A 23,314-nucleotide genomic window follows, 5' to 3' on the forward strand; every position below is an offset into this window, starting at 1 on the left:
TTAGATATACGAAAATCGAGACTAGATATGGAAAGATTAGGAGCCAGAGGTCCAGATTAAAGCTTAATCCTGTGTCTTTTGTCGAATGTTTCTGAAATTTTGTGAAGCTTTAAAGTAGGCAAACAAAGTCGTTTCAATGCCCTCCGAGTCCAGAAATGTAAAAATTCGGGGGGGGTCATTTTTTTGACAGAGCGCCATACTTTCCCTGTTATATATAACAGCCAGGAAAATAAAAACTTCTGTTTATTTTTAATTCTGGCAGGAGTAAAAAATTTATCGGTCTTGTTTATTTTCTCACCATGGTCTTTAATTTAATTGAATTTAAGTCAGGATCGTCAAATGAGGTTGCCCATTTTTTTCCCCTCGGGAAGAACTTATTAAGTTCTTACAATACTTTTCTATTAGTTTTATTAATTTTACTTACGTAGGTCTATAGTCGTTTTTCACGTGCAAATAATATGAAAAGTAATTAAATGTAACATTAATTACGTCCACAATAAGGGGATTACTTAATTTTAAGCATATAGTTTGTCAGGGCTTTCTGCCCCAAAGGTTTTCATATTTGATCTCGATTTTAATCTACCTAACTCCATTTTCGAGAGTAAAGAAGGGCAGACACCAGACGAAGGACAGTGGCTATTTATAAGTCTAATTTTTTTCAAATTGCAACGTAAATATATAGAATAGTTTCTAGAAACGTACTTTAAGATGACAATGATACCAGTGAATAGTCATTGCCATTTATGTACCCTTTGATAATCACCTACCAGAGACCGAATGGATAACACCACTGAACACTAGTTGGTTCGCACCTGGCCAACGGACTGGCTACGTGGACTTTTCCTATTATTTTCGCGTTATAACACCTAAATAGGGGCGGATTTCCATAGAAAGTCATCCCCTTATTGGATAATACCTTTCCACAGTATAATAAAAATATTAATAAAAGTGAGTAGTCTTTATCTATTGTATATATTTTTGGGTATTCAAAAGATAACTATTCTGTCTGTATTGTTTTTGACGTTATTATTTTCTGATTAGTATGTAAATGCTATTGAATTATCATTTGTAGAGAGAGGAAAGAAGGGGGAAAAGATAGAGAGAGGGGAGAGAGAAGGTGAAGAGAGGAGAGACACGGGTAAGGTAGAAGAAAGAGAAGGAAAAGAAGAGAGAGAAGGAAAAGAAGAGAGAGAAGGGAAGGGAAACAGGAGAAAAGAGAGAGGGACGAGGTAGGAGAGAGATATGTATTACAGTTTATGTGTCCATAGATTCAAGAAGTCATTGTCTTTTGGTCAGGATACGAGTTATGTTTGTATCCTGGCCAATGGCAGATAGGCAATATCCTTTATAAATTACAACCCTTTTTCACTTCCCCTTTTGTTTGTACTGATCAGCAGATGCCAACAGATAAAGTTCCGCCTACCAGATAGTGTTATTTTGTGGAGAAGATAAGATAAAAGTATCGGTAACCTCTTCATTTACGTACTGAACCATGTCTCGATCGGTCGCATTGCCCTTCCTGGGATGGATGCAATCCTGCGGAGGATGCTCTATCTTTCGAGCCTGGAGGAAAAGATCTCTGTTATTGCTGGCACCCATCTTGTTACTTCCTCTTCCCTTCCATTACGGAACTCAAGTAAGATGAACTTTTGTAGACATATAGATTCCCATTGTCGTCTATGTGTCAGTCTGTCTTTCCTTAATCTCGTGTTATATATATGAAATTCAATACCAGGTATGCGAATCTTAGGGACAGAAGGCCCAATTAACTGAAATTAAAATTAAAATTAATGTAAGTTTAGGAAAACAATTATTATCTTTTCAAACTTATCAGAGAATTCACACACTCTCTCTCCGATTTGAATGAATATTATCAGTTAAAATTAATATTCAATATTTTAGATAAAAATTTGATTTTATCTGCCATTTAAAAAATCTGGCAATGTTTTTGCTGGACTTTTCTGGCATTCTTTATTTGTTTTCATCCTTAACAATTGTTACCATTATCTTTATAAGTCTTCAGACTGGTTCGGGACATATAAAAGGAATAAGGCCATATCTTCCGAACCAATAATTCGATTTTCCTGAAAATTTGTGAAATCATTTACATATAATAGTAAAATATCTCTGTAAAATTTCAGCAATTTTCGACAAAAGGCACAGGAGTTACTAAGTTTCAAACTGGGTGAACAAAATCGTGTCCCCAATCCTTACATACAGGGAAAAAAAGCCTCATTTTTTCATTTATAGCAAGAATTTTAATACATAAATTTAATTAACTCGATAAAAATCATCAATAATTAATTTATTAACAATAATTTATTGAGTTTTTTTAATGTAAAATGTAATAAACGTTAAGTAAAAACATTTGTTTCGATTTTGACACTCACAAATCGTAAATTTTTGCTTGTGTACAATGTGAATATTTACTTAATACTAGAATAATCAACATTTCCATCATTAAATATTCGTTAGCAATTAATTTTTTTAGTCAAAACATAAAAAAATAAGTCTACAGAATCCATTTATATAACAAAATCTTAATCTCGAAGGAGTGACATACCGGAAGTATCACTGTAATTACAGCTAACTTCGAGTTAAATCTCCATTTATAATTACGAAGGAGTGTAATGAAAACTAATGAAGTTCCCTATAAAATTCTTCTTTTCTCAGTTACAGAGAGGTTGAATTTCCTCCCAGTATAGTTTAGGAAACATACCTGAAATGAAACACCTAATACAAATGTATATAAGGTTACTTATTGTATATATTTATCTACGTAATTTCGTACTTGTTTAGTGATTGTCACATCAATAATTGCAGACTCGACTGCGTTGTACGTTTATATATATTTCGGTCCAATAAATACAGAATAATTTTAAGAATCCCGTTATTACTTTCCAGATATTAACCTTATAAATCTCGACTTTTTAGTGAGATAAATCTGTTTTTGTGGTGATTTGATAGGCTCAAAATTGACGAAAACATGACAATGTTTAAGTTCACACCAAACTCCTTTATCGAAGAAGGTAAAGTAATTCAATTACACCCCTTTCATGCATTCTGAGAAGCGTATAGAATTTAATATTTTAAACAGAACCGAACACAATAGAACGGTGTGCTATCCTTTCATACAATTCCTGTATAAAATAAGAATTTATCCAACTTAGATTCGAGCAGAAAGCTTAGAAACACATAGCTGTGTAATATAAGTAAGAATAATTTTAATTTAAGTGTTTGGACTGTATATATATTTTCTTTTATTTAGAAAAATAATACAATTATTTGTAATAAAAGTCATAATGCGGCGATAAAGATTCTCGTAAAATTCCACAATTTTCTTCTCTTTCTCGTTACTTCTTCTATCTTCTCTTATGTAATTACACTACGAATTATTTAAATATGTTAGGAATTAGATTCATTTCGTATAAATATGCGAATATTCGACATTATTTATTATTATATAAATTGTTAATTAGGAGGTAAAGTAAGCATTTGACACGAATAAATATTAACAAAGATAATTTAAATCACGTCAGATTTAATCGCGATTATTGTTCTATTGTAGATAAGAAATGAATTAATTTTAAATATATTTAACAATGTATAGAAGTTTTATCGATTTTATATTATAAATATATATTTTTGGTTACCAGAGATTTTTCAATACGATGAAGAAATGTGTATTTATATGTAATGACTTACATAAATGCTATAAATTCGCTTGTGTAATCGATATTGTTATATATCTCCACCTTTTTATCGTATTTATTTATTTATACAGAGCATTTGGAAATTTCAAGTTTTCTAATGCTCTGTATAAATAAATAAATAAGTTTCCAAATGCCCTTTCTTAATTCTAGGAACGGAGTTAAATGAAAATCGAGGCCAGATATAGTAAATTTAGGGGCAGGAGGATCTGATTAAAGTATACACAAGATTAATAATTGTAGCTTGGCATTGTGATGATTTGACAATAATTCGATTTTATATACTATAATACGCTTCTTTCTAGTCTTGGTATATACTTGTGGGCACTATATTGGCCTTTCTTTATTGCTAGACTTATCACACCGTCACTGGACACAAGACCAGCCTTAGAAAATCACTTTATTTTTCCAAAAAGAATGCATTTCGGACCTTAAGTCTCTCATTAGCTTGTTGTAATTTTCGTTTTATAAGATTTCCTCTCTTGATGCGTTGCACTTTCTATTATCTTGGCTATCTTCTCCCCTTTGATGGAATATAAGCATTTTTTTAAATTAACGAATAAAATATATGCAGTCACATACATACACTACACATTACACAGGAGTTTTACAGGAAATAAATATTTTTAAGTAAGAGGTTTGTCATCGAGTAACACATAGACACGCATAAGTACTGTATATGCGTAAGTACGCCAGAAATTTGCTTAAATTATAACAATAAGTCACGAATTTATCCAGATTATTCTTACACATGCAAAGATCTTATAAGTAAACTTAAGTAATGAGTTATATATATATATATACAATAAATCTCCTTCAATTAGAATAATAGGGGGTGTGGGTTGTAGGAGTTTATAAAAGTCCGATTTAGCCGGTGTTTACTGTACACATTCATCCGAAAAAATGGATTCAATGTAAAAATAGACATTTATGGCAACATTGTAAGTGTTGTGTTTGGTTTACGTAGGCCTCCAGATGCGGTTACGTCGTACTGTTGATGGCAGTCTATTGGATGACTGAAGCTCTTCCTCTACCCGTCACCGGTCTATTACCCATTGTTCTGCTACCTTCTTTGGGAATCGTTGATACTACAAATGTCTGTTCCGCCTACATGAATGTAAGTGTTTTTTGTATGTTTCCGCTGATCTCCAAAATCAGTTTGACTATATATGTGACACTTAGCACGCGATAAACACACACAATCACTGCGTATGATAGTTTTCTCTTTTTACTAACGTACCTATTCTTCCTTTCAGGAAGCCATCATGATCGGCTGTGGGAAGCATTTTAGTAGCGGTGGCTGTAGAACAATGCCGGCTTCACGAAAGAGTAGCCTTATTAGTGTTGAGAAAAATTGGAACCACTCCTAAAAGGTAAACAGTTCGTTATATTATCAGAGAATACCGGAGAAAGTTTTAGCAAAAATATGCAAAAATATTCTTGTGTATGTATTCTTGTGAGCAAAATAATACTGTAGTAAAGTATCGATGAAGAAAACAATAGGGCCGAGTTGTTAAATGGTTCTTTATCACTCGGAGAACCCGGGTTTGAGTCCAGATCGGTTAAATTCACACTGTCGTCCGTCTGTCTGTCTTTCTTTAATCTCAAGAACGGAGTTAAGTAAATGAATAAATAATTGCTCGTTAACTTTATTCGTTTTGTAGACTTTTGGTAGGTTTCATGATCTCGTCTATGTTCATTTCCATGTGGATTGGACCCACTCCAGTGATGGCCATGATGATGCCAATCGTTAAGTCGGTTCTGGATCAACTAAAAATCATCGATTCGCAGCAAATCGAGATGAAAGGTAAAGATTTTCGTAAATACTCGTCTAAAAGAGGTTAAATTCTTAAGTATTGTCATTAGCAATAACTTTTATATTATTAATTATTATAAAAAAAGAGCAAAGTCTTAATTTTGAGGGTAGAAATCATAGAAATAAATATTATAAATGCCAATAACGAAAAAAATTTTCATACGACTGCCACGATATCTCCTCACTCCTTTGACCTTTAACCACCGATATTTAAGAGCATCAATGCCACTTATATAACAAGTTACCACGCCAAATTTCGTTTCTGAATTTTTACTTTACACTAATACCTAATACCCTGTCATTAGCTTCACTGAAAATCGCGTAACGTCATGTCTTAATTATAATTAATTGTGTTGAGTTACTCGAGGATTTAATACCACCGGGATTAAATCTAAAAATGTGACATCATTCGTCGACGTAAGTATCATTCTGTCAATCAGTTTAATAAACTTTTACTACGTAACGTAATCCTTCAGTAAGTGTGGCGAAAGTCATTTTATTTAAAAGGGAGTGACTTCCGCCAATAAACAGAAAATAACTTTCCAGCCAATTGTGAAAGTTACCCTCTTCAAAAAAGAATAATTCAAATTTTTTCAGGCAACTTTCAATAATTAATTCGGTGTATTTTAGATCATTTTTATATTTCAAATGGGTTTCTTCTTCTTTCCTTCTATTATAAAGTTTAGCAACGAGTTGCATAACTTTCCCGGCAACGACATTCAAAACTCTATATGGCGCCATCTGTTATGATAGTTTATTTTTAAAACATTTTATGTAATTACTTATTATAAAATATAAAATAAAAGCTCAGTTTTGATGGTAGGGATGGGTTTAATAAAAAAATTATCTATGGCAATAACGAGTTAAATACTCATTGAGCCTGATCCCTCTCTCTATCTTTCTACCCCTTGACCTTTAACCATCAAAATTGAACAGCATCAATACGTCTATAATACACAAACCTACGTGCAAAATTTCAGACAAAGGGGTCATTTTTTGAACGATTGTTGTCTTTCCCCTCTGTTATATATAACAGCCAGGAAAGTAAATAAGTAAAAAAGTTCTATATATGCAGCCAAACCCTTATATAACACCACCCTGGTATAGGAGCAATGCATATTTGAGGATCTAAAATGTCTTCTTTTTAGTACACGAAGAACAAAATTGATTTCTTCGACTTGCAAAGTCTCTGTTATGTTCAAGGAGAGGAATACCAAATGTAAACAAGGAGATTTTATTTTAAATTTGTAGAATCTCGATATCTAAACTATTTTCTTCCCTTTTATCTTTTGTTGTGTTAGCTGAAAATAAAACACAACCGAAAAAAAAAAGAAATTGTTACAATACTAATCCAGATACGAATTTCCTCCTTTCGTGACTGAAATACAAATGACAGAAAATTCGTATCTGTTTATGAATATTTTTTTACGTTTTAGTTTTAAATAAAAATAAATGGAAACCGAATTTTATAAAACAGGAAGATTTATTTTATTATTTAATCAGATAAAGCTCCATCTGTCTCGAATCATTATCAGATAGAACCCGGTGAAGAAAAGGAAAAGGTTATAAAGTAGGTCTATGCCATTTATTTTTATCAAATATTTTTATTGTATTAATTATTCTACTTTAACTTCTTCGTAGTTTTAAGTATTAATTAATGACAATACAATAAAAATTCACTCAAGTTATACGGATCTGTTTAACTTCAATTCCTTAATTCGAGAAGTGTTGTTGGAGTGATGGGATCATCCTCCAGTTCCGGGATCATCCACGTGGCCAGTTTCCGAGTTCAAGCGCGAATTCCCGACACACTACTAGTGTTTATACCTGTGTTCGGTGGTTTAATCCATTAGCTCATTGGTGGACCGATAATCTGAGAAGAAGGCTAAGACATCAGCTGCTGCTCCGGGGAATCCGGAATCGAATCCGGATGGAGAGAAATTTTTATGGGCGATCTATCCCGGATACTCGTCCTTCATATGGTCAGCCCCCCAATTGTGGGCCTGGCCAAGCCACGATAGGTTAGGTAAAAAGCCTTCTTTGTGTCTCCACACGGCAGAAAGATGGAAAAAGAACACGCGCATAAACACAGGAAAAGATTCGTCATTTAAAACAAAGAAAAAACTTTCGAATAATTTATTTTAGTGTGTTTTTTTTATATTTTAAATAGTCAGGAAGAAAATGTAGAGAGCGATCTTCTGAAGAAAGTTCTATTACTGGCTCTTTGTTATTCCACCAACATCGGAGGTACCGGAACCATTCCCGCCACGGCTCCTAATTTAGTGTTTAAAACCGTCATGGACAGGTAAAATATCATGTCATGAAAATAATAATGATGTTTTTATCTGTTTATTTCCACTACATTATTTTATTTTTTCAGTTTTTATCCACATTACGAAGGAATGACCTTCACTTCTTGGATGTTATTCAATTTACCAGGGATGCTGATCAATGCCACATTAATATGGATATTTCTAGTTCTCGTTTACGTAAGGAAAATGTAAGAGTTTGGAAATATATTCTTTTTGCGCTGCAAATTTAAAAATTTCCACTGCCGTCTGCGTGTCTGTCCTTCCTATAATCTTAGATAGATAAAAGGTCTTTGATTATACTTCCAGAATAGGTTTAACTATACGAATACGTGTAACGTTTAATCGTTCAGGCTGATTTATCTTCTTAAAATTAAATAGGTTATTTTATCAAAATATCTCAATAAATATAAATTTAATTAAAATTATTCTTCAAAATTTCAGAAAATCTCAGGTGGACAAGTTACAAGTAAAGAAGTTCTTGGACGAAAAATATTACGAGCTCGGACGATTAAGGTATCAATTACAATACATTTATGCACTGTGGTGTTTATATAACAACAACAGAATTAACCCAGAAAATAGCTTTGAAATACATTACGTATTTATTTTCAGGTTCCAAGAGACAGCAGTTCTAATTCTATTTATAATCTTGGCAATTCTTTGGTTGTTCCGTGATCCAGAATTTATGAGTGGATGGGACAAACTAATGCCTGGACCTGCGTAAGTATCATCCAACACTGCTACTAAATTCCTTTGTTTCGTGTTTTTTGTTACAAGCCATAATAATTATAGTAAAATTGATAAATCGTTTCTGAATATTCGTATTAAACGAATAACTTTAAATAAAATACCAATAAATCAGCGAATGTTAAAATTGGTGTACATTCGAATAGTCTCGCGTGTTGCGAACACGTTCGGAGCCCACCAATGGCCGAGTGGATAAAACCAGTGAACACTTGGGTTCGCGCCTGGCCACGCGGAGTTTTTCGGTTTTATTCACGTTTGTAACACTTAAATATGCCAGTATTCCATAGAAAGTCCTTCCGGGAAGGATTCCTCTTGGCAGATGGCTCATTTGTCGCGTTAACATAAGAAAATAAACCAAACACGAGTACCCGTTTAATTAGTGAATGGGCTTACTGAAACCGAGAACCCGTTCAATGAATGGTCTCAACACCAAACCCGAGATTAATACCACGTGATACTTTCAACACCTTTATGCTACTGCTCATATAACTCAAGAGTTGGCATCCTAAACAAGAATTCTGCAAAACCAAACCTCACGCTTGAAGCTCCCCTGATTTGCAATCCATTGAATTTCTTAAAATTAAATTCTTATTCTTATGTATTGAAATATTAATGAAAAATTCTGAATATTTTTTATCTTAGGAAGGTGACGGATGCTACTTCGACTTTAGCGGTGGCAGTTTTACTGTTTGTTATTCCGTCAGAACCCAAACTTCGTTCCACCAGTCCTTCGTTACTAGACTGGAAAATCGCTCAAGAGAAAGTACCTTGGGGAGTCTTCATACTTTTGGGAGGAGGATTCGCTCTGGCAGAAGGTGCAAAAGTAATACACAATATTCTCTGTTTCAACGTATCTGTCAACCGACGAAGATACGGACAATAACAATTATAATTCTTAATTATTCGTACGGAATTGATTAAGACGTCCATATACTTAACAGGATTCTGGCTTTTCCGATTGGCTGAGCCGAAATTTATCGAAATTGAGTGATTTCTCTGCACCCGTTTTATGCTTAGTATTGTGTCTGGTGGTCCTATCTCTTATCGAAGTTTCGGGAAACACTGCTACGGCCACTGTCCTCTTCCCCGTCATCGCCAGAATGGTAAGTTGCATGTTTTATCAGCTCTGGCTATTGATATAATACAGAAAAATTATATAGTTAATATATACAGTAGTTCATATATAGTTGGAGCCTTTTAAATTCCTTACCTTTTTCTTTCCACGATATGTAAATTGTTTTATAAATTTCTAAACGAAATAATTATATAAAAGTAAGAAACTCTAAAAGAAGAGAAAGCTTTTAAGAAGTGATAAAGGAAAAGAGACAGGCGACATAAAAGATGCAGTTTTTGTTGAAATCTTCAATGTTAAAGCGCTTATTACTTCTTACGTATTTAATTTTGTTCGTTCTTTATTTAGTAAATCTTTCTACAAATATTCAAAAATTAATGTCATTTCAATTTCATTTCCTTAAAACCTTACAAAATAAAAACTGAGTGAATGGGAAGTCGAAAGATTTCGCTTTGATTCTTGTTTTCTTTTCTATTCGTGTCTTTGCATTTGTACAACAGAAAGTTATTAGAGATGTAGAAAGGGAAATTGAATCAGGAAGAGCTTTTTAAATATCGACTCGTAAACAATAAAGCTGTTGTAAAATAAAACAAGCAGTGATGCTCCACACTTTAAGACATAAAAATAAAGGATAAAATCACACATCTTATCTATTTTCATTTCTTATTCACTTCAGAAATTAAATTTGCATAAGCATTCGACAGTTTTATTAATTATTAAAACAGAAAGAATAAAAAAAGAAATAAAAAAAACCTAACAACGAGTTGCTTAACTTTCCCGGCAAAACGTGTAGTGCCATCTGTTATGTCATTTTATTTGAAAGCTTTTTCTATTACTAATAATTCTAAAGTACAAAAAAGCTTAATTTTGAGGGTATAGATGAGTTTTATAATAGATTTGTAAAGTTTGTAAACGTTACCAACGAATAAATGTTCATTTAGTCCAACTGCCTTCGAGATGTGTCACATGAGTGCTCGTTTCTCCCCACCCCTTGGACCTTTAACCATGAAAGTTTGGGGGCATCAACGCTTCTCACTGCCAAACTCTTGTGCAAAATTTCAAAAAATTTCGACAAAAGGCACAGGAGATATTAAGCTTCAAATTGGGTGAACCCCCACACACTTACATCGACAAATAGAGAGAGAGAAAAAAACCCCAAATTTTGTGCATTTCTGGACATTTAAGGTCTTCCGAGTCCAAAAATGAAAAAAATCTTCGGGGGGGGTCATTCTTTTGACCGATCTCCACACTTTCTGTTGTATATAACAGCCGAGAAAGTCAGATCAATAATGCACCCTAAATTGTTTGAATTACAAATTGTTCTTAGATTACACGGCAATTTGGTAAGATAAGACTTATACTTTTAAAACAAGAAATTACATATATTGTGATTATTTGTAATAAAAAAGTAATCATCGATTTACATTTTGATATACGGTAATTTCCGATATAAAAGCGAAGCTGATTATATCTTATCTGTGTCGTAGTATATAACACGGTAATGAAGATCAACGAGGATAAGAAAGGGTTGCATCGTATATCGTAGTTACTGATAGAACTTATTAGACTGTAACTTTATCAAATTATATTTACAAATCGATGAAGTTACATTTATTTATCCTTTATCAACCTTTTTCTCATTCGTCATCGTTATCTCACACCATTTTATTTTTCTATAAATTCTATAATAACTCGTAATATAATTCTGGTTTTTAATTTATTATAATACTACTTTCCAGGCTGTTATGTATAACAGAGGAAAACTATGGCGATCGATCGTTAAATGACCCCTAAAATTTTTACATTTTTGGATTCGGGAGACATTGAAATGTCCAGAAATGCAAGGGAATTTTTCTGTATGTTAGAGTGTGGGGTACGTTTTTGTTTACCCGATTTCAAGCTTAATAACTCCTGTGCCCATTGTCCGACAGGGAGGATTGTATGTTAGGGGCATTAATGCTGTTAAATTTTTGTGGTGAAAGGTCAAAGCTCATCTCTACCTTGAAAATTAAGCTTTTTGCCGTTTTATAACAGTTAACAATATAAAAAAAAAACGTTTCTAACAGATGGCAGCACACATAATTTTAACTCCTACCGGGAAAGTTACGCAACTAGTTGTTGTATTTTTAATAATAGTGAATAATCTACCCGTATTAATATTTTATAAATTAATTCTTCTTGATGGAATTTTATGAATTGAACTGATTTATTAAGGATTTTTGATTTAGTTTACACAACAAGAATGGTACAGACGTTTCCAGGGAGTATTTTATGATCCTTTATTATTCGTGTATAACCAGTGATAAACATTATCATTACTTAAGTAATATTCGAGTAATGATATTGTATAATAACGTCAGATGTGCTCGTTTATTATCTGTAATGAAATCTGAAAAGCTTTGTAACCTTCATTTTTAAGCAGGCGAATTGCCATTAAGCATCATTATTACTGATAACAAATGATGTTATCGACACGGTAAACAGAACAAATTCTCTTTTCAAACAATACGTAACAATAATTTAATTGACATATTTATGTGAAGTATAAATCCGGTGTTTTGATAGTGACTTTATATAATAAATATAAAAAATTATAATGAGTTTACGTATGTACAGGCGATTCGGAAGTAGGGCACGTCTTTAAATATTCATATCTCAATGAATTTCGATCTTAAACACGTGCAATTTTCACAGAAATATTCAGATTGATACAGGAGTTTTACTTTCCCTCTGTTTTATAACAGAGGGAAATTTCTCACTTATAAGTGACTCCCCTCCTCATACATTTTCGGACTCAGGGAGGCTTGAAATGTCGAAAAATGCGAAAAAATTCAGGGAGATTTCTGTATGTATACATGTTATTGTGTGTGTGTGGGTGGGCACAATTTTGTTCACCCAATTTAAAGCTTAATAACTCCCGTACCTTTAGTCGAAAATTTCTGAAATTTTGCAGGTGGGTTTGAGTGTTAGGAGCGTTATTTCTATTAAATTTTGGTGGTTAAAGGTGAAGAAGGAGGAAAGATAGAGGGGAGTAATCATTCGTATCGAGTAAGGTCGGACTTAATGAAGATTTTATTTGTTATTATAATTTACATTTTTCCTTTTATAAGACTCATCTCTACCCTCAAAATTAAGCTTTTTGATACTTTAGAACTGTTAATAATATAAAGTTTTTAAAATAAAATACGAAGTGAGTTGCAGAAATAACTTAATAGAGCGCTTCCATTGCTTGTGAGCGCTACCTAGTGGCGGAAATTTTAACTAAAATTTGCATAAATTGTTTCACTTTAATAAAAATATCCCGTGTCGTTTCGAATATTTATGTGACTGCTTATGTTCAGAATGAAAGCTTACTGTGATACAGATTTTTACAATCGATTCTTCCTTCCGTATTCATAATACCTTACACATAGCACATTAAAACGTTTACCACGTTATTTAATGCATGCTGTATTAAAACTTTTTGTTTTATTTATTGTTTAATAAAGAACGGCCATTTTAAAATATTGTAAAAGAAACAGAAGCGGTAAAAAACGAAACTTATTACTTATCACCTTTTCTTAATTTACGGGTTTTCAATTTAACGCTTGAGAAATTTTTTTATCACTTTATTACTATTATATATTGAAAATTTGTTATACAATATAACTAGTTTTAATTATATTTTAATTAAAAAGTTTTTCGTGAAATATATGCAGCATCAATCATTGCTAACTTTCATCGAGTAATATTTTTTTTCTTTCACAGTATATAAGAGTAGGAGCGAAAAGTCCCATTAAAAAGTCAAAATTTGGTAAAATTAAGTTAATAAATTGTGAAATGTCATTTCCAACTCTCCATGTGTTCAGACCTCTCGAACCCCCCCCAAAAAAAACAATAGTTTAATATTATAGCTGTATAGTACAATTGGTATATATGGTTGGTCTTAAATTAGGCCTATACCTAACTCACAATGGCCAGCTGGGATGTGTAAGACAGAGGGTCTTACCATCCCAGAAATAATTTATCTATTATAATTTTTCAGGCTGCCATTCAACGGATTCATCCACTGTATCTGACGTTGCCCACCGCGATCTGTTCCTCTTTTGCATTCATCTTTCCGGTTGCTTCTGCACCTAATGCTATCATATACGAAAACTTTAAATTAAAAATTAAAGAAATGGTAAGTTATTTACTGTATTGTCTTCATAAAATACTAATATGAAGATATTATTAAATGAATTAATCTTTTAAAAATGTTATCATCATTAACGTGTGTGTAATAGGCTACTTTATTTTACTTTATATATAACAGAGGGAAAGTATAGGGATCGGTCAAAAAATACCCCCCCAAATTTTTAGAATTTTAAACTTAGAACACCTTGAAACGTCGAGAAATGTTGGAAGTTTTTCTGTATGTGTAGATGTTATTGTGTTTGGAGGGCACAATTTTTTTCCTCCAATTTGAAACGTAATAACTCATGTGCCATTTCTCGAAATTATCTGAAATTCGGCAGGAAGGTTTGAGTATTATAAGCGAATGTTTCTAGTAATTTTCAGAAAAATCTGACCATTGTTTCGGGAGATATGACCCCTAATATCTTCCGAACCGATAAGAAGACTTAATGATGACTGTAGTAATTATTAGGGATGAAAACAAATAAAGAATGCCGGAAAAGTTCAGCAATCATTATTTTTCTTTATACTATAGTTACTTTGTAATATTTATCTTATAATTTAAATAATAAGAAAAGTAAATGTCACTCAACACTGGATGAAACTTCATCTAATTATCATCATAAAAACAGAAAAAACATTAACATAATCCATCCTGGAAAAGGATATTTCTTATAAAGTAACATTTCATTCATAATTTAACGTGTAATTTTGATTATTATTTAGATAATACCAGGATTGTTGGCGAAAATCATCTGTTTGGCAGTCACGTTTCTGATGATAAACACATTAGGTAGCGCCATGTTTAAAATCGATACCTTCCCCGAATGGGCTAACAATTCATTGACAGACCCTTCTTGAGAGCAGCCTCCATTTTATATATTATTCTTTTATAAAAATCGTTACTTTAAATAAAATTGTAACTTATTCTATCGTATTTATTGCTCTCTCTGATCTTTTATAAAATAAATATATTTGGAAAAATTGAATTACGTGTCGTCATTTAATTAACGTACTCCAAAGAAACCACTGGTTTACATTTCTTTCTTATTAATTAGATAGACGTGAAATTGAATATAATTTTAATTTATTTAATTATAATTGAATTTAAATAATTTCAATTTTTTATTATAATTTTTTAAATTACGTCACACGACGAAAACACCAGCGTTTGATTGACACGTTATACACTATTGTTCTTTATTATTTATAGCGAGATCGAAAACTTCTCTACCCCAAAGGAAATAAAAAACCTCTTGCTTTCTTATCCTACGTTAGTAAATTGAAACTAAAACCTTAAATTTAAATGTTACTTCAGAAATAGCAAGGGAAAACGTCGTTCACATCTCTTGCGAAGCGACGCTTTTTCCTTTGAATCCTTACCCACACGGAACGAGAGGATCCCACTCGTTGGAAAAGGAAGGAATGATCGAAACGTTCCTCCCCTCCCAGTGCGGCAAAGATGATGTCGTCAACATGGAGACATTTCACTTTTCGGAAGACGAAATGCCTCCTCTCCGTTCAACATCCAGGAACAACAGATTGAGATTTTACTATATTACATCAAACATAATAATATTGCATTACAAATACACTGGTGTGCAAAACTTAAGCAACAATTGTTTTCTGTCGTAACTCCGCAAGAAATCACTGGGAGACATGAAATTCAGAATACGGAGACAGTATTTGGTACTTAAGGGATGAACAAACCATACTAGCGCAAAAATGAATAGATCGTATACGGTATGGAATGAAAGCCTCTTTCTTATTGTAATCTTACACTGCATCTGAAAATAGATGATATTTTTTCTATTTTTTTTAAAAAATAACTAATTGAAAAATAATATGCTATTTATTTAGAAGTGCTTGTGGTGGATATGAAAAAATTATAAAAGGAAAGTTTGTTAGCATTGTAAGCTCGCCGACTTTTAGGGGCAATAAGTTAATTGCGCGTCAGGAAAACCTAGGGGCGAATCGTATGTGGGTGGAGGCGGCAGGAGACAAAGATGACAAGTGTCTTACACAAAAACCGTTAATTTTAACAACTAGTTTAACTTACATAACAATAGAAGAACAATAAACATGGAACGTCGGACGTCGGACGAGGTGTGACACTTGTGGTGGCCCGGGCTTCCAAGGAGAAAAGTCCGCAGAGTCGGAGGTGGGATGCTGGTTCAGGGGCGACGGGTTGACGTTCTGACGCACACACTTCTTAGCAGGCGGAGAACTCGTTGTCTTTACAGGAGAGGTTTGGACGGGCGTGACGGGCTGGTGGACGGAGGTCCTGGGATCTATACAACGACACTTGTCCGGAAGAGAACCGACGCTTGACCTTGAGACTTGGGGGTTTTATAGGGTTTCTCCACGCATCTTACCTTTTTGGTTGGTCCTGTTAGCCTTCTCCCTTTCCCCTATTGGTCATTCTTTTGTCTCTAAACGAAACCCGAGACTGATCCGGGTCGGAAAAGCTCCGAGAGGTGTTGACAGGAGCTTTCGAAGTCCGTACTCGTATTTTACTCAGTTATGGCCCTTTTCTCTGACGTCTTTGAACCTAAACGGACTTCCAGATGTTCTTGTGGCAATTTACCCCCTAACGGGTTTGGGTTTACATGACTTAACAGATGTCCTTTTGGTCATTAACCCCCCTTTTTCTCGATTGTTTAGACCCGACACTTGTTGGCGAGCACCTTGACAAAGTTCCCTCTCTCTCTCGGTTGACATTCCCCTCTGTCGTTTATCATCGCATTGCGTTTGTTTTATAATAAGTAAGAAAGTTTCCTTCCTGTCTGGTCTACATCACCAACATGTGTTCCTGACCCGAATTGACCTCCGAAACTTCTCCGACTTAGGAACTTTATAGTTATTCGTAACTTTCACTCTCTTTTAGGAACTTCACAGCATTAAAGTTCAAATTTTAAATTTTAACGGATATTTGTTAATAATGTCAGCATCAATAAATATAATCTTAAATACTCCAGTAACCACCACCTTATAAGTTGACGAAGGAATTTTTAATTAAAAAAACTAACGTTTTCGATCTATTCCATAGATCATCTTCAGGTTTAAACTGACGAACAAGAAATAATTCCATAGAATAGAACACAACAAATTTAAATTCAAAAATACCGGCAACGGAGCAACTAATTAAAATGAGAATTAAAGCGTAAAAAATACACAAATGTAAAATAACAGACATATAACAATTCCAAAGTTATTAGTACAAGCTAATATCATTTAACAGATAATAAAATATTAAGGTTCTCATAATACGAAACATGGCGCAAATCATGAGCCATTTGTAAGTCTTTTAATTGCAAACTTCCAAGCTGAGGGTAAGCCCTCTGCATCCCTGGCGTTAATGCATCTATTGTCAAGTCTACTCTTGTATATTTCCATTTTTTCCGCCGTCTTTGCTAAAGTTGGGGAATGTATTTGTCTAATGATTTCCTCCTCTTCCCGAACGGCGGAAAAAATGGAAACTTTTTGGACATTTTTATCTCTTGCAAGAATGGCGAAATTTGGACCAAGGTATACAGGAAACCATGTTTTCAACCTATTTTACTTCCATACAACTTTCTTGATTCCCGGCACATCAAATTACCAACCTTTACATCCTTAATAATAAAGGCATATACCCATTGTACCAGAGACACCGTAATGGAGCTAGATTACATCTTAAAAATCGCAGAGCAACAGGGTTATCCGATAAAAATAATACAGAAATTGATCGCAACCTTTCAAACATCAATAATTGGTGGACCAGAAACGAAGAGTGGTTTTAAATTATATCCTATCTTTAAGAAAGATACATAGAAAAGTGGCCAGAGCTAATAATGTCGTGGTGTTATATAGACGCAACACAACGATCTTCAGAATTTTAAGGAATGATAAGAAACCAAATAACTGTAATTTCACTGCAGGGATTTACTCCATCCCAATAATCGACCAACGTTTAAATTATATCCCAATAATCGACCAATGGTTTACATGGGTGCCACTATGCGTAATCTACAACAACTCAAGGAGCACAAGTACACAATTAATAAATATCTCAATAATACGATGATGGAAGCTTAAGCGCAACATCAAGACATAGAGGTATACAATGGGAGCAGGCAACCATCATCAGAGCCAAACACTGTGGGATCTCTAGAAAAGTTGGAAATTTATATTTAAACATTTTCAACCTGTTAACATAAGCCATCTTCAAGTTTTAAACTAAAATTATAACGTTCAAACTTTAATGTTTAAAGTCAACGTTATTTGTTTATTATATGCTGGAATTCGCATTTAGGTGTCAAGTTGTTTGTTTAAAATTATATCGTTAAAAGTTAGATTTAAGAAATAATAAAACAGTTTTGGAACAATTAACTTTTTGTCTTTTATGAGTCATTCTATTACTTATTAACAAAAGCACGCGGGAATAGGCAAACTGTCCTGATCCAGACAAGCAGAATACGCCGACTGTCGCATGTCTGGCATCGATAGACATAGATAAGAACGTAGAATATAAACGTATGCGCATTACATAAGCAAAACGTAGCTGAAGTGAACCCTTGAAATGTGATTCAATATTATTGTATAATAATAATTTTTAACGTATTTTATTTAGTTTTATATTTTAATTCATTTAATTCATTCATTCCTTGACTTAAGACCATTCGCAATTACAACAAAAAATTGCATTAAAAAATTTTAAAAATGTATCAAATTTTTATAGTTTTCGTCAAATATATATAATATACATATAGATCTTGCACGCTTCTGGCGATTGATTGCGTCGTCTTTAGTTTTGTTCTGTAGTTAGTTACCCTTCGCGCGTGCTTGTGTAAGATTGTGTAACTGTTTTGTTGTAAGTACAGTCACTTCTCGACTTACGTCCGAAGTTGCGGAATGTTCACTCACTATAATCAGAATCCTCCTCACTAGAATCAGAATCCTCCTCACTAGAATCAGAATCTCCCTCACAAGAATCAGAATCTCCCTCACAAGAATCAGAATCTCCCTCACTAGAATCAGAATCATCCCTCACTAGAATCAGAATCTCCCTCACAAGAATCAGAATCTCCCTCACTATAATCAGAATCTCCCTCACTATAATCAGAATCTCCCTCACAAGAATCAGAATCTCCCTCACTAGAATCAGAATCTCCCTCACTAGAATCAGAATCTCCCTCACTAGAATCAGAATCTCCCTCACAAGAATCAGAATCTCCCTCACTATAATCAGAATCTCCCTCACTAGAATCAGAATCTCCCTCACTAGAATCAGAATCATCCTCACTAGAATCAGAATCTCCCTCACTAGAATCAGAATCTCCCTCACTAGAATCAGAATCTTCCTCACTAGAATCAGAATCTCCCTCACTAGAATCAGAATCTCCCTCACTAGAATCAGAATCATCCTCACTAGAATGTTTTTGTATATTTGAAGCAGATGATGGTTTCCAAGTGTAATGTTTTATCGTTGTTGCTTTTAAGTAGCTCCTTTGCTAATAACAGTGCTTCACAGGAACCGGTAAGAACTCAATTTTGTAGTTCTTATTAAATTTAATTGCAAAAAATACGTTCAACTGCTGCACTTGAATGAGGAAGCAATAAAAACATCTATTTACTGCCAAAGTAAATGTAAAAAAATGTAGAAATATAGAATAAAAATGAATGTTTTGAAAGGTACTAAATTGAAAGGAAAGGTATTAGGATTTAATAAATAGTACTAGGAAAATGGTGTTGGGTATGTTGGTACTGGAACAAGTAAAAAGGTACTAGATTAGTACAACAGCACTAGGTGGAACAACACTGGTGCCGCCTTTGTAGCCCCGATTCTGTCACCCGGCGTCGCCGCTAAAGGCGCCTCGATCTAGTTTCGCCCTTCCTTCCACTAGCTGTATAGTGAAAAATATTGAAAACAAAAACACCTGTTTCTGCGGTCACGTGACAGGTCATGTGCCCGCAGAAACACCTGCGGCAGGTAACGTCATGCCATTCTATTCCTATGACGTAGACGCTATTGAAGAAATCAAAAGAATTTTAAATATTAAATGTTTTCCATTATTTAAAAGCATTATTTCAGTAAATAAATTCATTTCTCATTGTTTAGATATTTACCATAAATTAAATTTAAATACATTAAAATAATGAAATTATTATTGTTATAATTATTATGATGAAAGATATAAATAATATTTTCTAGTTATTATTTTGTAATATTTTAATAAGTTTTTTTTGTTTTTGTAATATATAAATATTATTTGTGTATGTAAAAGATAGTTACTATTGTGTTCTCCAGATGGCACTAATGTAAAAGTAATACATCGATTAAGTTCTCACTTTTTTTAAATTAAATAATTCAACATAATTCAAAATTTGTAAAAATTCACAATTCTCAATGTTAATATTTTTATGAACCAAATTACAAGTAACATTTTTTTTAATTTTTTATGTTAAATGATTTTTTCTATTTTTTTATTAATGTGTAATAAGAAGAAGAGATTGTAAAAATGTGTGTATAAATATTGTAGTTGTTTTAATGCAAACACATAAAATTTACACTACAATGTATTAACAGGTAAAAAAGTAATTTGGGCAAGTCTTTAGTTTAAAGTATCGTTCAAAGATGGCATACCTATAGTCTTAGTCATAAATCCTGAATTTCCATTTAAAACATCAGAAATTATTTTTTTTTTACTGCAAGTTACGATTTAATTTAGTAATTACATGACCTTTACTGACACGCGATTAACGTATAATTGTTTTTAATGGGATTTTTTAAAATCAAATTAACAAGGTTGTGGCCGAAGTTTTAAACGTGAAAACGTGTAGGTCGGACGTTCTGCGCCGCTTTCCTGTAAGCCTAGAAGTTTGGCAATGGCGTTTGGAACGTCGAGCATGATTCCACTGACTTTCCAAACGCCATTGCCAAACTTCTAGGCTTACAGGAAAGCGGCGCAGAACGTCCGACGTACACGTTTTCACGTTTGAAACTTCGGCCACAACCTTGCTATTAATTTAATCGTTTTAAACTTCTAATGCACAGATTTGACTTTGGTTATGTTTTTTTAACGTAGTTTCTGATGTCATAAACAATATCCAATAGTTTTTTAATTAATAGATTTTATTATATATACGTTTAATTATATAGGGAAACGAAAATAGCAATAAAAATTGGAAATTTTGTAAAACATTTAGAAATATATGGTGAGCTAGTGCACATCCTGCTTTAATTGTATTATTTTTATAGAATAAAATATAATAGAATTTTTTTCATTATAAATTTACAAAAATGAATTTTTTTTCAATTTTAGGAAAGTTTTTTGTAAATTTTAATTATGAAAAACAAATTTTAATCATTTATTACGCTCTTCACATAGCTAATACGATGTGAAAAATGGACACACGTTGCAGTCACGTTGTAGTGTGGCCGGAGGGTCGGCATCACGTCACGATGTCTCGTCAAGATGACACCAGTATGTCGGAATCGACATACCAGCGCGATAGCGATCTCGTTCTTGCGCAAGCGGTTACGTATTAAAGGAGGTCGGATCCGGATGGAGGCGACACGAGAGACAACGCGTTAAGGAAGTGCACCAAACACCAATTAAACAAAAAATTATCCGTTTATTTAACTAATTATACAAAAAGATTGATATTTTATAGTAAAGGTTACATCTACGATTTAACCTATTTGCATTGGGAGAGAGAGAGCTTACATCTAGATACATTGTATAGATACCTTACACTGCCGAATTGACGGAGTTCACGGGAGTCCCCTCTCGTTGACGACTTTCACTTTTTCTCTTCTTCTAGAAGTTGCTTTTATGGGTTCTTTTTTCCTTTGAAAGAGTCACTTTAAAGGAGTTCACTTATTCAGAAGGTTCACTGTGATTAAGTCCGCATTAAAAGTATTAATAGTTTACTTTTTTAAGGTGTTAGGGATAGAGTAGAATCACGGAGGTATCCGAGCGAGGAGCAAGACGAGGACGAACTTCTTGTGACGACAGTCATGATCGTCATCCGTCCCTCCTTTTTATTGGAGAGTCTTTTTCGTGTTTCCTATTGTCCTTTTTTGGAAATGTTATAGGTAGTGGCCAATAGATGAATTTCGGTAATTTCCGGGTGACACATTCGGAAGATTTGTCACTTTTAGAAGGAAGTGAAAACACAGTCACATACTTCCATCTTTTATTAATTGCTGGAAAAAAATTTTTGTTTGTTTTTTTATGTATATAAAAAGGTTATAATCGATAATAAAAGCACGGCTCTCGCATGGTAACATTTGGTACCGCATTTGCTGCATGCTCCGGACACTATGTCTAAATTCTAATCTAAATCTTCCTTTAGACAAAATTGGAATAAAAATCTCTATTTATTTTTAAGTTACAATCAGTAATGCCACGTAAAGTATCGTCACAATCAAATATTCGCATTTTTCACCGGATGGTGTTTAAAAACAAAACTATTTGATCTGGGTCGTTTGATTCATTCTTGTGTATTATCAGAATAGCAATAGAAAAAGCAAAGCTTTCTGTTAAGTTCCAAATTGCAATTTAAAAGCCTTACGGGAGCTTAATATAAGTTTTCGTCTATTCCCACACGAAAAACAGATGATTATTCGGAAATCGGTCGGTTATATTTATGAGCTTCTCTGAATTGTGAAAGAGTGGATTAGACTGTTAAGAATTGAATCAGTTTCCCGATTGTCCAGCTTTACATCAATAAGTTATGCTGTCAATTTTAAAAGATATTTCCTTAAAGTTTAAAATGCCAGTAATGTTGTGTGAGGCACAGGGTTGGGTTAAAGCATTTCGAAGCCCTAAGCTGAACTCTGTAAATCCCCTTACCAAACCTTCACGATTTTAGAAGTCAATTATAAAAAGAATACGAATTAAATCAGACTATGCTTCTGATTCAATACACATATAACTTAGGGGACCATTTTGCCGCAAGGATACCGGGTTGACAACGATGCAATTGTGTTTGGCTCCACGGGAGGGACCGATACCCTTAAATTAATTTAATCTCCAAAATTCCAAAAAACCGTGTGTTTAATGATGATTGAAAAAGGATTATCCGTTTTTGAAAAATATCTGTAATCGGATTGACGAAGTGAAATATGAACTGTGCTTTTTAGAATTTTCATTAACTCGTGGTGGGAGTTCAAATATTAAAAATCACTTGAAATGTACGAAACATAAGGCAAAACTAGTAGAATTAGGTACTTCCTTAAATATATTGTTATATTTTAAAGGTACCGATTTAAGTAACAAAGAATTTCAAAAAAAGTTTACACTTGTTATAAATATTAATAAGTTCTTAATAATAAAGTATGTTCAATACTTTATTATTAAGAACTTATTAATATTTATCACAAGTTGAGTTACTAGAAATTACTTTTAACTTCTTGTTTTTTGTTAACAACTTTTTATATAGCCTTTTCAACCATCCTAGTAGGCGTCATTTTCTGTTGTATTTTCTCAAAATTGCTTCGGTTTGAGAAAAAAAA

General features: G+C 33.2%; 1 protein-coding gene and 1 pseudogene across 1 annotated transcript; one reads left to right on the top strand and one right to left on the bottom strand.

Annotated features, from left to right (window-relative positions):
* Nucleotides 1–1,497: 1,497 nt before the first annotated feature.
* On the top strand, nt 1,498–14,714 carry LOC136982132 (Na(+)/citrate cotransporter-like; annotated as a pseudogene).
* A 4,119-nt stretch (nt 14,715–18,833) lies between these two features.
* On the bottom strand, nt 18,834–21,990 carry LOC136982135 (uncharacterized). Its single transcript, XM_067278559.1, has 2 exons — nt 21,985–21,990; nt 18,834–19,304 (listed from the first exon to the last, which is right to left on the bottom strand). The coding sequence occupies exons 1-2, from the start codon at nt 21,988–21,990 to the stop codon at nt 18,834–18,836; spliced, it is 477 nt and encodes a 158-aa protein (XP_067134660.1).
* Nucleotides 21,991–23,314: the final 1,324 nt, after the last annotated feature.

This window comes from Centruroides vittatus, unplaced genomic scaffold (genome assembly GCF_030686945.1).
Source record: "Centruroides vittatus isolate TY-2023 unplaced genomic scaffold, ASM3068694v2 contig_811, whole genome shotgun sequence".
Taxonomy (NCBI): Eukaryota; Metazoa; Arthropoda; class Arachnida; order Scorpiones; family Buthidae; genus Centruroides; species Centruroides vittatus.